The 20864-nt window shown below is 47.3% G+C and overlaps 2 protein-coding genes and 1 long non-coding RNA gene across 12 annotated transcripts in view; 1 reads left to right on the top strand and 2 right to left on the bottom strand.

The window, feature by feature from the left end:
* The window catches only part of MAML3 (mastermind like transcriptional coactivator 3), a 406685-nt gene extending 391852 nt beyond the window's left edge, over positions 1-14833 (bottom strand). The window contains exon 1 of one of the 2 annotated variants that reach the window (XM_077860960.1): positions 13352-14833. In XM_077860960.1, coding sequence (XP_077717086.1) covers positions 13352-13822 — 471 coding nt within the window. In that variant the 5' untranslated portion in view covers positions 13823-14833. The remainder of the gene's footprint in view (positions 1-13351) is intronic. The other variant, XM_077860959.1, reaches the window with a different exon arrangement.
* LOC144291452 (uncharacterized) lies at positions 13094-14432 on the top strand. Its single transcript, XR_013358720.1, has 2 exons — positions 13094-13231; positions 14271-14432. It is a non-coding gene; the product is annotated as an uncharacterized LOC144291452 (long non-coding RNA).
* A 182-nt stretch (positions 14834-15015) lies between the features above and the next one.
* Positions 15016-20864, bottom strand: part of LOC144291444 (uncharacterized) — a 203616-nt gene continuing 197767 nt past the window's right edge. For 2 of the 9 annotated variants that reach the window (XM_077860965.1, XM_077860970.1), the window contains 2 exons: positions 17929-18059; positions 15016-16565 (listed from right to left, as the gene is read on the bottom strand). In XM_077860965.1, coding sequence (XP_077717091.1) covers positions 16523-16565; positions 17929-18059 — 174 coding nt within the window. In that variant the 3' untranslated portion in view covers positions 15016-16522. Of the gene's footprint in view, positions 17533-17928; positions 18060-20864 lie in introns of those variants that run through there. The other 7 variants (XM_077860971.1, XM_077860973.1, XR_013358708.1 and 4 more) reach the window with 6 other exon arrangements.

Raw genomic sequence — 20864 nt, 5'->3', positions numbered from 1 at the left:
TCCTCAAAGTACCAGTTTATCCTACTTTGTCACCCTCGACGTTGCCACTACGCACATCCCTAGTTCATCCTGGGCTCCAGGTGCATTCCACTCTAACTCGGACAACCTGCCAACCGCACTGAGTATGGTTATTTACAGCCACAACACACGAGTTTGCTCAGATATTCCTTCAACAGGTCCCGAGAACTTGGCAGCACGAAACCCAAATCTAAAAATCATTGTTTCCATACTTCACTGAAGAAAATGAATGTGTTTTTTTAAAAATCCCATAGCAGCTGCAAACCCTTTAGGAATTCTTAAACTGCAAGATACGCTCTCAACCGTTTAGCCACAACAACATCTCAACTGAGAAAGTTGCTTCTCTCTATAAACCACCTCTGTTTACCAAACATCAGAGAACCTCCCCAGGATGTGAGTGGCAGCGGGGAGGGCATGTTGCAATCCACGAGGTGCTAAGGTCCACACTCCACTGTGAGGAAATACCTTCAGTGATTAAAGATAAACAGCACCTGCGAGCTTTGCAAAGGCATCCCTCAGCTGCAGCCACACACTTTTCTAGGGGCTGGACAGGAGGGGAGAGAGGAGGGACTGAAATACCACAGTGGATTACAACTGGGACAATGGGAGCCCTGGCGGATGGACGATGGGAAAGGGCAAAGGGAATGTATGTTTTACCCCCGCTGGGAACTCTGGCATCATTACCACTTAGCCATTCTGAAGCTAAAACCCAAGAATAAACTATTACAAGAGTTTTAGCTCTTTTCCTTTTCCTTAGCATCCAGAAGAGTTTGTGGGGCTCTGATATGTCACATTTCTCTGCATTAATATGTGAATGCTGACCCCTGACACTCCTATTTACGATTTTATATCCACAGTTACTGAACTCTCTTTAAAAAACAAATAAAGCTCAAAAGGCCTGAAATATTTTCTGTAAGATATGTTTAAACACACACACACACACACACACACACACACACAACAACAACTCTACAATAAGGTAAGACTGAATTGCAGTCGTTTCTTTCCTATTACAAATCATCTCTGGACTCTTTCAACCGGAAATAAGAAAATGCTTTCCAAAGGAATTAGAAATTAGAAGTTTAAAAAAAAAAGAAAGAAATTAGAAGTTTATTACAACATAGCTGTGATCTCAATGGCCTTTGGAAAACAGGTTTTATCTAATAATAGAATCAGATGGCTATGAAATAACAAATATTCAAAACATGCAACCATTTACCTGTCTGCAATCAATACAGAGGTACAGGTTCTACTTTATGGAAAATGCAAGGCAGTTGTTGTTCACCTTGTGCACAGGTGAAAGTCATCCCTGAAAGAAAACATTCTACTGCCAGAAATGAAGGAAACATTCAGGAGCATTCAGAAGCAAACACACACAAAAAAATGCATGATGACACTCTTCAGGGGGACAGGCGATTAGCAAAACTAGGCTTGACTGTCGGCAGCGAAAGTCAAAGGTTGAAATTTCATCGTATGACCAGAGCGGCAACAGTAAGGAACTCATAAGTTTGTCATATTGGTCGGCCCGGTTCGAAAATTAGGAGCTTCAAGACCTCCATTACATCTGCAAAATCTCTTCACCTTCATGTCATGTAACTCAATGAGGGGAGTGACACCCAATCACATTCACTCATTCATTCATTCACAACACACTCTCAAGGTCGGGCAGGCATTATATGGAGCATATATATCAGATGTGGTAATCTTAGGGACCACCTTAGAATTTTGCCTACTGCACTTGGTGTTTGGTCTTTTGGGCAACTGTAGAGTTGCCAATATTTTGATTTTGGAGCATTTCATACAAATCACGTTGTCTGGCTTCCAGGACATTTTTCATTTGCTCTTAAACAAGCAGACCGTTGGGGAGAAGACCACGTGGTAGGGACAGTGGATAGCCTTCTTGGTACTGATGGCTTCTTGGTGCTGAGGACCTCCATCCGTTGTAGGATGTTTCACAAGAAACTGAATCCTGTGAACAACCAAGGAACAACACAGGCCTTAGGTGGGCTCACTGTAGCCCAGCCAACACCTTGATTTCGGCCTGAAGAAATCCTGACCAGAGGACCCGACCAGCCAGTGCCCAGATGTGACCCACAAATGAGATAATAAATCTATCATTTAAAAAAAAAAAAAAAAAGAAAGGTTCTTAGTTTACAAACATGACCAACTCTAGTGATTTAAGCTGTTGAAACAGAAGCTGTCTAGCTGTCTTAGGCCGAAGCCCCCTTCCCTAAAGTCTGCACCGAGCACACGGATGCATTACCTTAGCTGGCCACGGGTTTTGTGTGGATGTGTGTGTGGGGGCGTGGGGGGTTCTCGTGAAGATGCTAGGTGGCTCGGCTAAATGGCAGAAAATGGTTGCTGCTAATCAACACGTACGTCATAACTTGAAACAATGCCTAGTTTATCAGAATCACTTGGTAGAGAATGACCTACAGAGTTTAGGTGCCCAGTCAACTTACATTCCTCCCCTGGGTTTATTTCTGTGGTTCGAATAATTGCCACCTACATCCTGCACAGACTTCAGGCCCTACTGCCACTGTGACAAAGGTGAAACATGAGGTGGTGATTAAAAAAAAAAAAAAAGATGGGGAAAGGAGGCCAGAGGCAGATGAGGCCAAGACACAGCAAAGTGAGGACCCTATTATAAGATAGCGGGGCCAGGCAAGGACCAGCGCTCCATGGGAGACCACGTATCTTCATTTTGGCTCCTGCTCACACTGATCCTATAACCCACAGGAAAGTCAAGTAAGTGAGGACTGTTCCTTGGCAGAGCATGGTTATTTCTAAATCCCAGCTGCTCACACAACCTCTTCAAGAAGGAACACATCAGGCAGGTGAAGGCCGGGTGATGTCGCCGAGAGCACAGAATCTGGAGCCCAACCATTCCAGCTACGTAGAAACACAGACCATAGTTATGAGCATCTCGGCATAGGGCGGCCGCTATGCCAGAGGTAAATCAAAATGACCAAGAACGCCATGAAGGGCAGTCTTCAGACCATTTCAGCACACACGTATAATGAAAACGGATAGGACTGCTCACTGTCTAAACAAATGCTATAAGGTGACTGTCGAGGCAAGTCCATTTTGATGCATTTTCTACAGTTGGCCAGGTCAGCAGGTTGTTATTACCATGTTACACAGATGACTGGATTAGTCAGGGTAATTTAACCTGTGGGAAGTGGCAACTCACAGGCCTGAGGTTTTTACGACCACTCAAACTTGCACCCACTGCCACCCCAGCCACTCTATCACCAACTGACACACATTTTACAAACAAAGCCACACAGGTCTGTGAAACACAAAGCTCAGGAAAGGTAAAAAGAACTATAATCTTGTTCAAGAAAGTGAATTTCCCACTTTCACAGCGTGAGCAGGTACCGATTAACCAGACTCCTACGAACTTCCTCTTGAGGACCAGATGAAAAGAAGGAAAGTCATTCCTGTAAGCTGTGTCGCCAGATACACAACCTCTAAAAACTAACAGTGTTCACCCTAGACTGCAAAGACCAACACCAGTGACTAGAGTTGACACTGTTATGGTTTTTTTTTTTTTTGAAGCTGTATTTTTAAGGAAACACAATTATCATTTGCTCTAAAATGGGTTATAATAAGATTCAGGTGCTATATTAAACCATATTAGATTAAGAGATTTTTTTTGGTCAATCTTTTCTGTTTATACATATTACATATATAGAAAGAAATCCAAATCTGTGCTACAGAAATGCTCACATATGTACAAGGAATACATGAATAAGGATGTTCATTGCTGTAACGTTTAATTGGCAGAAGAAATGACAACAATGTCCATCGATAGAGGATCGTTTACTAAATGATGGAACATTTATATTATGGAATGCTATATAACAGTTAAAAAGAATCAATTGAGTATCTGTATGTCATGACTTGGACAGATCTCCAAAATATATCATATGGAAAGAGTGAATCTCAGAACCATATGTACGATTCCATTTATGTAGGAAAAAGCTAACGTGATGATGTACAATATATAGTATATATGTGAGGAATAGAAGGTCTGGAGAGAGATATTATGAACCATAGTAACTTCTGGGGGGCGGGTAACATGGAGGAGAAGAATCAAGCCCCTTCTTAAACTACCTGCATTTAGCAATTCATTCGACAAATATTTTGAGGTCCTCCTGTGTGCAGGTAGGGCTTTTTCTAGTCACGATGACATGAAGATGAATAAAGACACAAAATCTCTGTCCTCACTAACTAGTATTTTATTTCTATATTGTTTACAAGTGTCATAATTTAAGGAGGTGCCTGGGTGGTTCAGTAAGTTAAGTGTCTGCCTTTGGCTCAGGTCATGATCCCAGGGTCCTGGGATCGATCCCCATGTCAGGTTCCCTGATCACTGGGGAGCCTGCTTCTCCCTCTCCCTCTGCCTGATGCTCTGCCTCCATGGGCTTGCACTCTCTCTGTCAAACAAATAAATAAAATCTTAAAAAAAAAAAAAAAAAAAAAAAAAAAACAGATGTCATTGGGTGTCTGGGTGGCAAGGTCAGTTAAGTGCCCAACTCTTGATTTCAGCTCAGGCCATGATCTCAGGGTCATGAGATCCAGCCCCATGTCAGGCTCCACGCTCAGTGTGGCATCTGCTTAAGATTCTCTCTCTGCCTCCCCCTCTGCCCCTCCCCACCATGCTCTCCCTCTTCTTTCTCTCTCTCAAGTAAATAAATCTTAAAAAAAAAAAAGATGTCATAACCCCTTCTCCAACACTTAACCAACTGAACAACTTTTTGCTGGAGCATTTTTACTCATCAAGACAGCCCATCTCATCTGTGAACAGGTTTAATTTTCATATAATTGTTTTTTTAAGTATTAAACCAAACCTGGCTCCTAATAACCGCCAACCACTGATCCTAACTTTATCCCCTTGAGGCCATAAAGAGCACATCTAATCCTTTCTTCACTTGACAGCCCTTCAAATATTTTAAGAAAGCAATCATACCCTCTAAGTCAGACTAAACACCTCCAGGTCTTCCAACTGTTTTTTGTATGATATGGTTTCAAGTCCTTGCACCTTCCTGCCTGCTTCTTTCTAAATGTTCCCTTCTTTGTCTAATTTCCTCTAAAAGCTTGATGTCAAGCCGTGATCATGGTGCTACAAGTGTCACCTAGTTAAAAAAAGGGAGGGGGAAAGATGATCATCTGCCTCATTTTTAATAACCTTACTCTTACTCTCCACCACACCAATGAACCCACTCCCTACACAAAGAGATTTCATTTGAAAAATAATGAAATAAATTAATAGAAAACAATGCAAGAAAACCATAGCTACAGAAAGCTTGCAAGAAGATACAAAGCATTTAGCACTCTAGGATTTTCCGAAATGTTAGTTTATTAATTACTTCCATCAACATGCTCTCATAAAACTGCAAAACCATTTCATACAGCTAGTCTGAACCGTGAACGCATGCCCTGCAGGGTGCGTCCAGTGAGAACAAGGATGCCCCTTTCACCAGGATATGCCCAGTGCCTAGAAATCAGGTCCAATATGCAGCAGTTGCTCAAAACCTAGTCGTCCGAAGTTGGCTTATTTGTGAGTGAAAGAAGCCTCCAGCCAATCAACTTTAAGTCTGCACTTGGGCAGGAGGCAACCAATTAAGTGATAGGCCAATAATTCATAAAAATAGGCCTAGCATTTGTGTAGTGTCCCAGAGTTTCTGGGACTCATATATATATATGAGTATATACGAGTAATATATATATATATATATTCATTCATTTAGGCCTAACAGTCACTCGGTGAGGTAAAAACAAGGGATTACTGTTCACCTTCTGCGAGGCAAGGAGACAGCAGCAGACAGACGGACAGACCAAGTGAAAAGGCAGATGGCCACGTGCCCAGAGCGGATATGCGGCACAGAGGCCCTTTACCTCCTTCCAGGGTACCCTGGGCTACACCTCCTCCTTTCTCTGCTCCTTCAGTAGCAAGAGTGGTTTTGAAAAGCTGTGGGCACAGCCACATTGTGTGTTTTCCCCATCCTGGGGGAGCTCCTTATTAAAGCAGGGTTTCTCAACAGCAGCAACACTGACAACCTGGACCAGGCACTACGGACACACCATAAGCTTTTAGCCTTACTCCTGGCTTCTGCCCACTGGAACAGGAGTAGCATCCCTCCCGTTGTGACGACCAAAAATGGCTCCCGACATCGCCAAATGTTCCCGGGGGGCGGATGGGAGCAAAATCTCCACCGATTGAAAATCACTGATTTTAAGGAATCCTAGAGTAATAAATCCATCCAATGGCAGTAGCAATAATTCAGAAAGCATGAAAATATTCTAGGAATATGATTTTTTTCCATATACAAACACTACTGCCATCAACTCCCGCAAAACACGTATTTGAGTTTTCATAAGGTCTGAAGGTTGAGACTAAAAGCACACTTTACCTCTGTAAGCTCCCAAGACGCCAGGACACCGTTTGCCACAAATGAGCAAAACGATCATTTCTCTTGTTTCTCCCGCTTGCCATCCATTCCAGATGAGGCCTCCAAAATCTCCATCCCCTTTTGCCTCTCCTACCTTAATACAAGTTCCTTAAAGCCCTCTCCTGGGTACCAGTCCCTTTAGATTCACTCTCAATCACTGAGCTGCTTTCAGCATCTAACAAACAATCAAAGAAAGAAAAATAACCAACCACTGTGAGAATAAAGGGCACTAGCAGAGCTTGTCTTTTAGAGCCAGGCAATCCTTTTGAGTCAGGGTTACAACCCAGGCTGAATCTGCACAAACAGACTCACAGCACTTCAGCCTTTTCCTTTGAAGGGAAAGGAGCCTCTGCCCAGACATGAGTTTTCTGGAGGTGATGAAAGATATTGTGAGAGGGGAGAAGAGATGTGCAGTAATGTATCCTAATAGCGTCTTCACAGGTCCAAGTACATGATTACACAGCTGAGGGCTGCAGAGTCCACAACATGACACCTGACACAACCAGGGGCTACCCAACAGGATGGAGACTTAAGGAACGGTAAAGGAAATTCTGGAGGTGGTTACTCAAAAAAATTAAATATCTCACTTCCGTTTTCTACAGTGGTTAAGCCATTCATTGCTAAGGAGGATGAATGTTAGTTATTTGTATTTTAAAAGATTCTACTTTCCCAGAAAGGTCATTCCAACCAATGGGAGGTCCAATATAATTAAAAAGAAGTGTCTAAACTACTCCTTAAGGAATCACTTTCCTTTTGTCAGAGGAAGTACCGCAAGCCTTTGGAGATTTTTATTAAATTCCCCCAAGAATAGTATGCACAGCTTGCCTTAAAAAAACCCCGAACCATAGGAGTAATTTCCTTTCTTCATGCACGTGTGTATGTGGCCCTAAGGGAACGCTGCGCTTCTTTCCCAAAAGGAGCTGCTTATCCACAACTCAAAAGCTCCTCAATTGTCTAACAGATGGAACAGCCAGGTAGACTCAAGGAGGGGGGGGGTGCCCCTTCTCTGATCCATTGAATGAAACTCTATGATCTTTAAGTATTTACTATACAGCTGGCTCACAACTCCATCCTCTGAGTAATTTTATCCAACCTTATTTGTTTAGTTCTTTAGATTTTCCTAGGTTTAAACAAAAGTTTTTTGTTTTGTTTTGAAGTTAGGAGAATTAATCAGTTCTCAATGATAGCTGATTTTCCAGGAGCTACATTTCCAACTCACAAACATGAATAATGAATTTCTGGAATGTGTCTGTCTGAAAAGCATGCTGTATTTTTAATGAAAGTTAATTTAGGGGATCCTACAACTTTGGAGCAGTCATCTGTAAATCGGCTTTGTTAAAAAACAAAAACAAAGCAGAAACCAATGCCAACTTAGTTTGAAACAAAAGGAAAGTAAGGCATATTATTTTATTTAAAATATCATGAGAAAAAAATAAAATAAAATAAAATATCATGAGAAGGGGACATAACGCAGCCTGAAGCTGTTGAGAATCACTGGCATCAAGCCTAATGCTGATTAAAAAAAAAAAAAACAAATAAAAACTGGGTATCCCTTTAAACCTAGCTAGAATAATACTGAAAACCCTACAGAGAATATACTCGGTCTTGGAAGCAAGAGTGTGATTTAGCATTTGGACTTGTACGAAGCACTATGGACTATGCAGCGATACCGTTGAATGAATGAATGAATGAATGAATGAATGAAAAATTTAAAATTCAGCGTATCCTCCATTATCTGTGCCAATGACAAGTAAATTGTATACAATATCATATCCACAATGAATCCAAAATAACTGGCATCTTCCCCAATAGTTTCATTAGTTATGGGAGGAGGAAGCCCTGAAATTAAATTTCTCTTCTTATTGCTTCTTCCCACTCTTTGGCAAAGGTGCTAAAGGTCAGTGAGAAGACCAAAAGGTCGGCAGCAGGAGGGAAAGGAAAAACAGAGCAAGCAGCTACAGGGCCTGAAAACTGGATAAACAGCCTCCAATTAATAAGAGTGAAAAAGCGCAAAGCTATTGGGGAGAGTTAAAAGGCAGATATTATAAAAATCGTGGGACCGAGTTTTAAACAGTTTCCTCTTTATGAGTTTTGATGTTCGATTGATTTCACAGTTGTCTATGATGAGTCATGTGGAAAAGATGATGGAATTTAGCCAGCCTAAGCTTCGGAACATAGGACTGTTAATTAACAAACACAGAACGTGAATCACAAATAAAATTCCACGGCATTAAGTAACCCGTAAGTACTTAAATCTGTCCGAGAACTACTATGTGATGTGCAAAATGATTTATTATACTAGATTCCTGGTGTGGCAGCCAGCACTCCTATGAGAAAGAGGGCGACCCCTCCGCCCAATCTCAACCAATGGAAGAGCAAGGTCAGGAAACCTCTAATTTCTTTAATTTTTTTTTTTTTTATTGGAGTTCAATTTGCCAATGTAGGAAACCTCTTTAATTAACAGGTGGCCACTGGTCTCAGATATTTATAAAATAACTCTATATACCTCGCTTTTAATGTTTAAAATTCTCACCTCTCTTCTTATAAAAATGTCTGTAGACTATATACACCTGGACTGTTTGCTTTCCTCGTATCAGGTAGCCCAAACCTACAAAGATTCTAAAAACTTGCCCTTATAATTCTAAAGAGTCGGGATGGAAAGTATCGAATATACTACCTGCCTGAAAACTCAAGCTTTCCCTGGGAAGGAACTCAGCCTGAAGAGCATTTTGTAGATTATGATTAATGATTAGCTAAATGTGCTTCTACTTTTCTGATCTCTAGCTGCTCAGTACTAAATAAAATGCACCACCACCGAAGAACATAAATAATTAAACATGTATTGGAGCTTTTAAAAGAAACGCTTTTTAAGAATTAGAAGACAACACTTGTAAAGCACAGAGAAATGAAATTCCAGAAAGTTTTTCACGAACCTAAGGCATACCCTGTGCAGGCTATGGAAGGCTTTTTCAAGAAGCAACTGTCAATCCTATCGCCCAGGATAGCACTAGAACAAGGCAAGCCAATGAAAAGGCTCCTACGAAAGATTTAGAAATGGTTTGACATTATAAGCCTGCCAAAAAACCTGGATACAGAGCCAGTAATTTACCTTCAACAGGATAAGAAATGGGAAACCAGATTCATTTATAAGGAGGGTTAGCCCTGAACTGGTATGTTGACATTCCCTGGATCTGTTCCAGGAATGGATGAGAAAATTTTGGCCAGCTTGCTGTTCTCTCCAATACTCAAGTAATTAATAAGTTTATTATCAATTGAATTTTTACGTGATAAAACTCTTGAGAGCAAGAACCACACAGATTCATGCAGTCTGTAAACTCTGTGTAAGTTAGGCACACTCTGCAAGTCAGGATGGCGCTGAGAGAGTGAAAAGGTCACGAAAACGCAGGCCTGAACCAGGTCAAACCAGGCGGCCACCATCTTGAGGTTCTGAAGACCTCAATGCCCCGCTTCCTGGCGTGCCTCTGTCAAGTCCACCTAAGCTTGCCTTGAAAACGACGTTGTCCGCTGGAGTTTACCTTAGCATTTCAGCCAGGCCTCCAGTTCCGCGTGCTGAGAATGAACAATGCCTCTCGTTGCCACAAGTAATAAAAAATATTTTAGGAAAAGACACCCCTTCAACTGAGACTGTCTAAGAGGTGAAATCAAGAGTTCTCACCAACAGTTCTTTGAGAGGCAATCTCTTCTTGGTGAACAAAGTGCAAGTCTGTTGGGGGTAGGGGGTGGGTAAAGGGTCATCTGACCCACTACATGTCCAGAAAGTACCTTTTTTCAGGGGAGGTACTACAGCTTCAAACCCGGGCCTTTTTAAGCTCCCGGCTCTCTTAAGAGGGCCACTAGGAATCCACACAGAACCCAGGCTTCTTCCAGCAGCCTAGAACCAGGGAAGATTTCTATTTTACTTCACCCGCCCTACTTCTTGTTTGCTTGTTTGCTGTCATTCGTGCCTATGCTTGTAAATTAGGTAAGAAAAGAAATTCAGGGGATCCCTGGGCGGCTCAGCGGTTTAGCGCTTGCCTTTGGCCCAGGACATGATCCTGGAGTCCTGGGATCGAGTCCTGCATCAGGCTCCTGGCATGGAGCCTGTTTCTCCCTCTGCCTGTGTCTCTGCCTCTCTCTCTCTCTCTATCATGAATAAATAAATAAAATCTTAGAAAAGAAAAGAAAAGAAAAAAGAAAAGAAAAGGAATCCAAAGGCGCACAGAACTGATTAGACCGCCTTCTTAACCCAAACCAGACAGAAAAAGGACGAATCAATATTTAGTACTTTGGACACACTGGCCCCAAGAAGGTAAACAATAGCCATAAAACAGAAAAGAATCCTATTCGTCTTTATTTTTATCGTCACCATTATTGTGTGGCTCTGCCTGATTATTGCTTTTCTTTAGGGATTCCCAGATAGCCCAATCCTACAACCCAATGGAGTTGTTCTGTGCCCCAACCATGACCCAGCAGCCAATGCAAGGAAACAAGGTCCACGTTATCTTTGCAACTAACTCCTGCTTCCAAGATGTGATCTCCTACACGGGCTAAGTGAAGGAAGGCCCTCTCGTTTCAGGAACCAACGTGAATATTTCAAGCACTTATTTTTAAGGGAAAAATAGCTTGTGGAGAACGATGCGATCTTCTTCCCTGTTTGTGGCACGCAGAATTCCCGTGCAACTCTTGGCTTTAGGGGGAAGTCCGTTTATTTTCATCACACCCGTCACCCGTAGTTCCCACCGACGGCAATGGGAGGTGTGTGTGCGCGAAACACAAGTGGAAGCTGGAACGCGCTCCCGCTCCGTACCTGGCCTGGCCTTCCATCGGCGTAATCAGTGCGCTAACTTATTGTCACAAAATTGCTATTTTTCAGGCAATCGTTCTCCAAGTGTGCTGTTCACTTGCTGGGCCGGGACCCACTCGGAGCCACAGCCTGGGGCGCCTCCACTTAGGCCAGCGCGGCCTGCGCCTCTGCAGAGGGGCGCTCTGGCCCGGCGGGCTACCTGCGTCCAGGTAACGTCAGGCTCCCCAGCGCCCTCCACCTGCGGGGGGCGGCCCCCGCCCCGCCCCCTCCCGAGCCCGCGGGGCGCCCCGAGGTCACCCACGCGGGGCGCGAAAACTTTGCGGCCGCGCCCCCGGCCGCAGGCGCCCGCGCTCCAGGGAAGGGCCCCGGCTTTTGTTCCGACCTGGCCGGGCCGGGCCGGCGGGGGCACACGGGCCGCGGGGCTGCACCCCGGAGGTCGGGGGACACTGCGCGGCCCCGAGGTGTGGAGCCTGGCGGAGAAGAGGAGGAGGAGGAGGAGGAAGAGGAGGGGCGGGAGGAGCAGGGCCGCCTGTTTTGACGCAGCGCGCGCGGCCAGGGCGCACGGGCACAGGGCGGGGAGCGCGCGGGCACGATCCCGCCGCGGCCCCGGGGTCGTCGAGCGAACCCCCCGGGGGCGGGAGCCTGGGAGGGGGCGCGGGAGCAGGGCCGGCCCCCCCACGCCGGGGCGACGCGGGGTCCGTGCGCCGGGACCCCCCTCCCCGCCTCGCCCGCCTTCCTCCGCCGGGGCCCGCCTGTGCTTCGCGCTCGGGGCGGGATCGGGGGGCGCGCGGGGGTGGGGGGCAGGGCCCCGGGGCGCAGCGCCTCCGCCCCCCCCAGCCGGGCGCCCCCCAGGCCACGGCCGCGCCGCCCGCGGACAAAGCGCCGCCCGCTCCCCCCACCCCTGCGGCCGCGCGCCCGGGAGGGCGGGGGGCGGAGGGAAGGTGCCGCCGGCGGGACCGCGAGGAGGCGAGGACGCTCAGAGCCCAAGATAAACAAATTGTTCCTCTTCACGTGCGGGGTGGGCGGGGTGGGCGGGGTGGGGGCGGGCGAGCGCCGCGGCCTCCCCTCCTCCCCGTCCCTCCTCCCCCTCCTCCTCCGCCGGCTCTTTGTCACCGAGCGCCCGGCGAACGCCGAGGACCCCGGGCCGGGCTGCGCGCCGCTGGGGGGCGGGGGGCGCGCTGGGGACGGAGCAGCGCTGCGCCCGGGCAGCCCGAGCCCGCGGTGGGGGAGGCCGCGCACTGCGCCCCCCGCCCCCAAAGCCGGAGACGCGGCGAGCGGAGATAAGAGAAAGGATCGTCCCCCTCCCCCCTCCCTCCCCGGGCTGCGAGGGGAACTGCCCCTTCCTCCCCGAGCGCCGAGGCCATTGGCTGCGCCTCCGCCGCGCACCCACCCACCCAGCCATTTAAGCCGCTTTCGGCGGCCGGCCGCCTTCCACTGCCCTGGGCGCGGGGTCCGGCCTGCCGAGTGGGCGGGGGCGCGGGGCCGGCCCAGGCCGCTCCACCTGCCGGGCGCGCCCCGGACCCCCGCGCCCCCCGCGCCCCCCGCGCGCCCCCGCCCCTGCGCGCGCGTCTCACCCACTGCAAAGTTCATTCACAAAACTCCCAGACTTTCCCAGCCCGCGGGGGGCGCGCGGGGCCTGCGCTCCCCCCGCGGCCCCGACCTGGCGCGGCGGCCCCGAGGGGTGGGCGAAGGGGGACGGGTCTGGGAAGGCGAGGCGAGGCGGCGCGGGGTGGGGAGCGCCGGCGGGAGAGGAGGAGCGAGCTTCCAACTCCGGGTTCGCTCGCCCGCAAATCGGCGTCTAAGAAAGGGAAAGGGGGGGTGGGGTGGGGGGAAACTTTTCCTGCGCCTCGGCCGCCGCTCCTCCGGGCTCCCTCCGCCCCTCGCGGTCGTGACCGGCTCGCGCCCTGTCGCCCCCTGGTCCCCGAGTCTGACAACCCCGACACACGGACAGGTAGCGGCGACCGCGGCTCCCCGCCCGGGAAAGTTGGGTGTCCCCGCGCGGCCCCGTGCAGCCCCCCGCCGCTGCCCCGTGCGGAGCTCCGCGCCCCCCGCGCGCCCGGTGCGCCCTCACCATGATCAGCGTGTGGTTCCTCTGCTCCGCCGAGGCCGCCTCCGCATCTTGCTGGGGTTTGCTCTGGAGCGGCTGCTTGCCCGCGCCGGCGCCCGACTTCTTGGCCCTCTGCTCCAGGGTCCGCTGGTACAGGCTCACGGTGTCCCGGCGCTCCAGCTCCAGCTGCTCCACCTGAGCCTGCTGGTACCTGTTCTCGCAGTTGACGTGGTGCCGCCGGCAGCCCTCGATGCGCTGGCGGAGCCGCTCCACCACGGTGCTGTGCTTGGGCACGGCCGCCGAGCCGCCGCCGGGACCGCCGGGGCCCCCGGAGCCGCCGCCGGCCGCGGGGTGGTTGCTGCTCGGAGCGGCGGGAGTACTATTGGGAGTATTATTCACGCCGATCCCGGCCCCGCCGAGGCCGCCGCTCAGGCTACTGTTGATGCAAATACTACTGCCATTCGCGGCAGCGGCGGGGGCTGCGAAATCCCCCATCCTGCTCCCCGGGCACACTATTTTGGAAGAACTTTTTTTTTTTTTTAATCCACCCCCCTATCAGCCTCCTCCTTGGGTCCAAGAATTAAAATAGTTTAAGTGGAACGCGGGGGAGACGCAAGCACATGGATGGAAACAGCAATCCCGACGGGGAGGAAAAAAAAAAAAAAAGAGCGGGGATGGCGGGGGGGGGTGGAGAGAAAAGATTTGAGGGGGGTGGGTTTTTTTTTGTTGTTGTTGTTGTTTCCTTTTTTTTTTTAAACTGTAAAGCTCGAGGGGGGAAAGAAAAAAAAGGAGGGAGAGAAGGGGGTGTTATCAGAATACCATCAGACACCTATCAACAAAAAGAATCGCAACAAACTGAGCCGGCAGCAAAAATCGGGTTGCAACTCAAGGGGAGATCCGCTCGTCTCCTGCTTTCTTTTTATAATCCATTATTTTCTAATAGGTTCCAGGAGGTTTCCGGTGGCTGGCAAGCCTTTTTCTCCCTACGTGCCGACAAAATGCACCCCATGGGCACACACACAAGCATATGCCTCCGGTGCGGACACGCGCGACACGCACTCACTCCACCCCGCCTCGGACCGCGGCAAGCTTGCTTATTGCATTTTCCTTCCACAAAAAAGTTTTGGTGTTTATGCCGCCCCGTGTTCTCAAAGTACTTTGGCTGCTCAGTTGCATTTCGCAGGAACCTAGATCCCGAGTCCTCGGGCTGGGGCGCGTAAACACAGGGACGGCCCCGGGCGACTGCACGCGTCCATCGCTGAGCTCCCCTGCAAGACGCCGCGCGGAGAGCAGCCCCTGACGCCCGGCCGGGCTGCCGCTGCCGCCGCCGCCGCCGCCACCATCACAATGATCCACGGCTCGCCGCCGCCGCCGCCGCCTCCTCCTCCTCCTCGCGCTCCTCCACCTCCTCCTCCTCCTCCATGCCAGCGGAGTGATATCAGGACGCGCGAGCTCAGTAAACACGGCAGCGGCGGCGGCGGCTGGAGGCCGGGAGACGAGCCCGGGGACGCGGCGCAAAACCCGGCCCGGACTCTCTCCGCGGCGGGAGCGGGCGCGCGGCGCACCGGGCAGGCCCCCGCCCTCCGCGCCCCGCCTCGCCCTCCCCGCCCCTCCACGCCCCCCGCCGGCCGCGCGGCTCCTCGGACGGGAAGCAGAGCTGCCGGAGCCCCGAGAGAGAGAGAGAGAGAGAGAGAGAGAGAGAGAGAGAGAGAGAGAGAGAAGAGATTCCGAGCAGGCGGGGGGATGGAGCGGGGGGGGGGGGGGAGGATCAACTTTTGACCTGTGTGTGTGTGTGTGTGTGCACGCGTGTGTGCGCGGATGGCCTCGTGAACGCGCCCGCCTGGGGTTCCTCGTTGCGAGCGAGGTACCCTGCAAAGCCCTGCAAAGCCCTGCAAAAGCCCGAGCTGCTGTTGGACCTCCTTCGTGCATCCTCCTCGCAGAACCGTGCACGGCCAGGCGGCAGCAGCGGCGGCAGCAGCGGGGCCTCGCAGCAGCTGCGTGTCGTCCCTACCCCGAGTGGCAACACAAGGGCAGACACAGAGCGACTGGAGTCCAAGGTAGTTAGAGTCCTTCGCCAGCCAGCCGGAGGGCTCCTGCGTATGGACACTTGTTCAAACTCCCCCCCACCCCAACACACACACACACACACACACACCACCCCTCCTCCCCGAGCCGGTCTGAACACACCAGTGCCTGATTCTGAACAAAAAGAAACAGGCAACCCCAGACAACTTGGGGGTTTGTGATGCGGTTCGCTGTTCATGATTGTTGTCATTGAGGCAATTATTGTTTTACTTAGCCCTGGAAAGGAAAAAAAAAAATTAAGATAAAGCAAGCAGGGACTTGGAGGTGAGACTTACAGTACATTTTAACAGACTGTTTTGAACGCTAGGTGCTAATGACAGCAGTAATTAAGGGTCCTTCGTAAATCAAGTGGAAAGATTGCAGATTTCATGGACTAGAACTATAGGAAAAACACAGCATTTCACAGTTTGTCATGACCAAAACAAAAACAAGCAAAAATAACAGGCTTACCTTATTGCTAGATATATTTCTTTCTGCGTAAATGAAAGCACAGTAAGTACAATTAAAATTGAATAACTACCATAGAAAGCAATCTCAACTTTCCTTTATCTTTCCAGTTACTGAATATTAAAAACAAAACAAAACTAAGGATCAAATATAATATCCTTGAACCTGGACTTACCTAATCGTATACACATAATTAAAAAAAAATTTTAAATGGAGAAACAGCATTTCTGTGATCAAGGGTAGTACAAAATCTTGATTGTGGGCTATTAATAATAAGGCATTTTGTATTATCTCAGTAAATCTTATAGAATTAGTTTTTAGGGTAAAAATACACCCCAGTTTTCTAAAATAGCCAGGAATAAAAGAACTTTGGATCTCATGCATTAGTCATGAGATCTGATTTAAACCATCTTCATTTCTTGGCATTGCAGATTAGCATAGGATGCTATTTCTAACCTCATAATGTCAGCAATAAGAAGCTATATTTTTCTTCAATTAATCAGGCCTATATGGTAAACTATATCTTTAATATCCCTGGATTATATGGTAAAGCGGGCAGCAAGATATTGATTAATGTGCTGTGAGATTACCTTTAAGTAGTGAAACCAACGTGAGAGAGTCTCTTTCATTGACGCTGCTGTACTATTTCAGAAGACTACTTAGTTAACGTGCAACTTTCTGTGTCGTAACTGCCCCTCCTTGAAGTCTGTTACAAAATTTTACTGAATTAATTCTATAGCGAGAAATCAATTCAGATTCTAAAAACACAGAAAATTGTAAGAAAAAGACATCACAAAGTAGTCTTTGTCTTCTTCACATGTTAACTAAATAATATCTCTATTAATTCAGGAAACACATGGCTTCACTGCAGAGAGGAAGCTATGACTCTGCATTCACGCTAATCTCTCTTCACTATGCTTTAATTCTTATTCCTTCTCCCTCCAAGCATGTGCATCAACCATAAAAGACTATAGTTTGATTTACAGGGTCTTGAGTACTGGGTCTTCAGTTTTGAAACCTGAGTTCTAAAGCTAGCTCTTTCCTGTGGCTCAGAATTTAATTTTTTATTGAGAATTTGGCAATTCTGAAAAAAAAAAAAAAAAAAGAGGACAACATAGCAGCAAAATGCATTCCTGTCCGGCTCTTTACCTCTCCTATCATGAAGGGAAACCAAAAATACACAAGAATTTGCATCCTTCCCTTTGAGGGCCAACAGGTGGAGGAGCACATTTTGTGGCTTTACCCTAGAGTTCCCCAATGACAAATGGAGCTATTCTTGCACAACTACAGCATAGTTTGCTACTTTGGTGCATGAGTGGACCATACAAAAAAGAAAGGCCGACTCCTCATGGGTGTATGTTCACGTGCGTGTGCACACACACACACAGAGGCACCCGCCTTTCATCTCATCAGGATGGTGGGAATGGCAGCCACAAGCGCCAAGACCAAAATGTAGGGACAGAAAGGACTGTCAAGTTGTGTACTGGGAAACAGGGGAAGAGTCTTTAAGAAAACTGACCTGTGCAGTGGAACTGTGACATATTTGAGGTCAGAAACCCCATCCTAATTGTGCTGGCTGATTAGAAGAAAGAAGCAGGAAGTGAATGAGACTTGCATCTTGAGCAACAGAGTCAAGTCATGCTGAATTAGAGATCTTAATCTGCTCCAGTGACCTTAGAAGAGACAGAAGCTTTCATACTGGCTACTTCTAGACTCTCGTGATATACTCCCACGAGGCTGCCAGCCTTGTTGGTCACCATCCCAAAGAACTCCATGAAAGTCCTAGAGAAGTCCAAGTCCTGGGGAAGCCATATTAGCTCCTTTTCCCTACCATACTCTCCGATAGCAGAACCACCTTTATCTTTTCTTTCAGCCTGCTATGTAGAAAAACTTCTAGATGGGAGCTATGGACACATCATCAGTGCTGTTGGTCTAGAATAGCAAAGAAATCTGAGATGCCATAGCAGTAATGAGAAAGAAAGAAATTATGTGGCTGCCTCCCCAGACTTTGATGATATCTCTTCGAAGGCCAAAAAAAAAAAAAAAAAAAGAACATAATGAATAAGTACCTATACCAAGTTGTCCTGAGGCTCTGGCTCTGAGCCAAAGTTGGCAGTTCTAAGGAGTTGAACCAGATTCCCTTTTCTTTAGGCCAACGATGCATCATCCTTCTGTGTCCATCTGATAGGATCCAGTGTTCCTGTGTCAAAAAAGAGGTCATTGGGTAGAAACTCCAGCTTAGGTGCCACTTCTGCTTCCCTATTTATGTGGATCATAGGACTCTTTATCACTACACCATAAGAGTACTCTGCTGCGCATCTAAAGGTAAGCAAACCTTTACCCACGGAGTGGGCCCTGGTGGTCCTGAGTTACTAGCAGCAGTGAGTGTGCCATCAACCGTCTAGCAAGAGCTATCATATTTCACAATTTCACAAATACAGCTTTGGCCTTCTGTGTGCCAAGAGCCTGTGTTAAGCGCTGTTAATACAGCACAGCACTCGAGAGCCCAACCCCAACCTCAGTGATGACCAACTAGACTCAGAGCAGTAGATGCAGTGGTAGAACTAATATGAAGCGGGTATGAGAACACATCAAGGAGACTTCAAGTGCATACATGGGGCTCTAAAAAGGCTTCCCCAGAACTCACTCCAAACACCCGGCAGGAGAAAGCCGCGCAAAGGTTGGTGGGTGCAGTATGCAGTGAGGAGCTAGGAGACAGCTAGAGCAAGGCTGTTCCAGCAAATCCTCCAGTGGTTCATTCACAGGAGTGTGGGGGTGGGAGGATGTGCTGAGAAACGAGGCTGAGGCTGGGGAGGGCAGCGGGATCCAGGTTGTGCAAGGCCATCCAGAAGTGTAGATGATATCCCTGCAACAATGCTCCCATTGAAAGGATTAAAGCTGATTCACGCTTTTTACTTTGGCAATGCAACAGATGTGTTCATATAGCATTTTCTGTGTTTCTGAAGAAACTGGTTCTATAAAATGTTTCACCAGAAAGGCTCCTGAGCCGAGTAAGTTTAGGAGATGGTACTGTCTCTGTCGAAGATTCATGACCACACTGAAGGCCGCAAGAAATCTTGCAGCAAAACATGTTCAGCTGTGTTTAACCTAGTAATGCCCAAATCCTGTTATGGGCCACAAAATGAAACATATTGGAGAAAGCTCCGAGTAGGAGAGAGCAAAAATCGAAGACAGTTCCAAATCCACTTAAGTTCACAAAGATTGCCTGGGCAGGCAGCCTCTGACAAAGATGCACTCCCTTTACCATCTGCTCTGCCCCATCCCTAGCACCCAGGGCTCAAGGCCTTTCCCCAGTGTTACCCCCTGTGTTGCGCTCTGACCTTGGAGCAGTCAGGAAGTAGCAAGACAAAGGCACAAATCCCAGGAGGGTGGATTTGACCAGCCTTTCTCAGCATTAGCACTTCAAGTGTGCTATATTAATATCTATCTCCAAAAAAAAAATATCTATCTCCATATAATAAACCTCCTTATTAGGGGGAAAGGTCAGCTGTATTTAACTGAAAATCTTAATTATGTAATAGCTTAAAAGATATAGAGTTTCATTACTTTTGAAGCACGTGTTTTGTCTAGTCCAACAATTACTGGCCTCTTGGAGTTATTTTAATAAGCTCCTTCTACCTACTAAACCAATTGTATATAGGAGACATACCCCATGGGCTAGGGGTGTGTCAAAGTACGTTTCCTTAGGTATTTAGATATTTCTAGCAAGACCTTGTACATTATTCATTCTCACTTTGTATTAAGAAAGAAAGTGTTTACTAATCTCTAGACCATGTCACAACTTTTGAGAGGAATATGAATTAATAGTGTTTATTTTCTTATTCATGTATTTTAATATATATATATGTATATAATAGTTTTATGGTTATTAGGAGAGAGAACATGCCTCTGGGAGTAATCAACCACATAATAGACTTAACTACCTCTGCACACCTTTTCTACCCTTCCTCTTCTTGAGAACCACTGCCATGATTAGCTTGTCTCTACTAGAGAATTACTAGTTCACAAAGTATTCTTGAATAAAGTCCTTCTCTGTCTGTGTCTCTGCCTCTCCCTCTCTCTCTGTGTCTCTCATGAATAAATAAATAAAATCTTTTTTTAAAAAAGTCCTACATTTATAATTATTAACTTAGGTCAGATTTTATACCTATTAAAGACAGACATTCATGTTAATATCAGGAATAAGAAAAAAAAAACCATCAGTCCACATCTGCTTGTTCAGACAAGCAGACAAAATTTTTAAGACCCTTTCATTGCGTTGCACATCTACCTCTACTCTCAGTGCTAAATAATTTTATATAAGGCATCCATCTTGAACAAGGTCTGGCTTCCATGTAAGATATTGAAGACTTTTGAAATTAGGGGAAATGTTGATAAAAATCTTTTATTTATTGAAGGCTTATCAGCAGAAAAGCTATTAACTTTAGAAACAATTATTTAACAAATAAAGAGCTGAATAATTGTACTTTCTTGTAAGCATTTGTTGGTGATCAGCAAGAGCATAGGATATAATTTTAATGGTCAGCATTTATTGAAAACTGGCTCTTGGAGCCCATGGGTGGCTCAGTCGGTTAGGTACCTGCCTTTGGCTCAGATCATGATCCCAGGATACTGGGATCAAGCCCCATGCCAGGCTCTCTGCTCAGTGGGGAGCCTCCTTCTCTCTCCCCTCTGCCTGCCACTCCCCACATCTGCTCTCTCTCTCTCTGTCAAATAAATGAATAAAATCTTTAAGAAAAAGGAAAAGAAACCCGGCTCTCTTTCAGGTTCGATTATTTTCCCCACTTCATTAGTGAAGAAACTGAAGCACAGAGAACTTAACTTTCCCCAAACTAATCCCCACAGATTAAAGGTAGCAGAGTCTGAATTCAAACCCAGACCTTCTGACCCCAGAGCACAGGTTATTGAAGGAGCATGACATGGAAATAGGTTCCTAAGGTCCTTTCTATGAGACTAAAATTACTGTGTTTTACCTAGATCTCAC

The sequence above is a fragment of the Canis aureus genome, chromosome 20 (assembly GCF_053574225.1).
Source record: "Canis aureus isolate CA01 chromosome 20, VMU_Caureus_v.1.0, whole genome shotgun sequence".
In the NCBI taxonomy this organism is placed as follows: Eukaryota; Metazoa; Chordata; class Mammalia; order Carnivora; family Canidae; genus Canis; species Canis aureus.
This window is presented reverse-complemented; position numbering and strand designations above follow the sequence as displayed.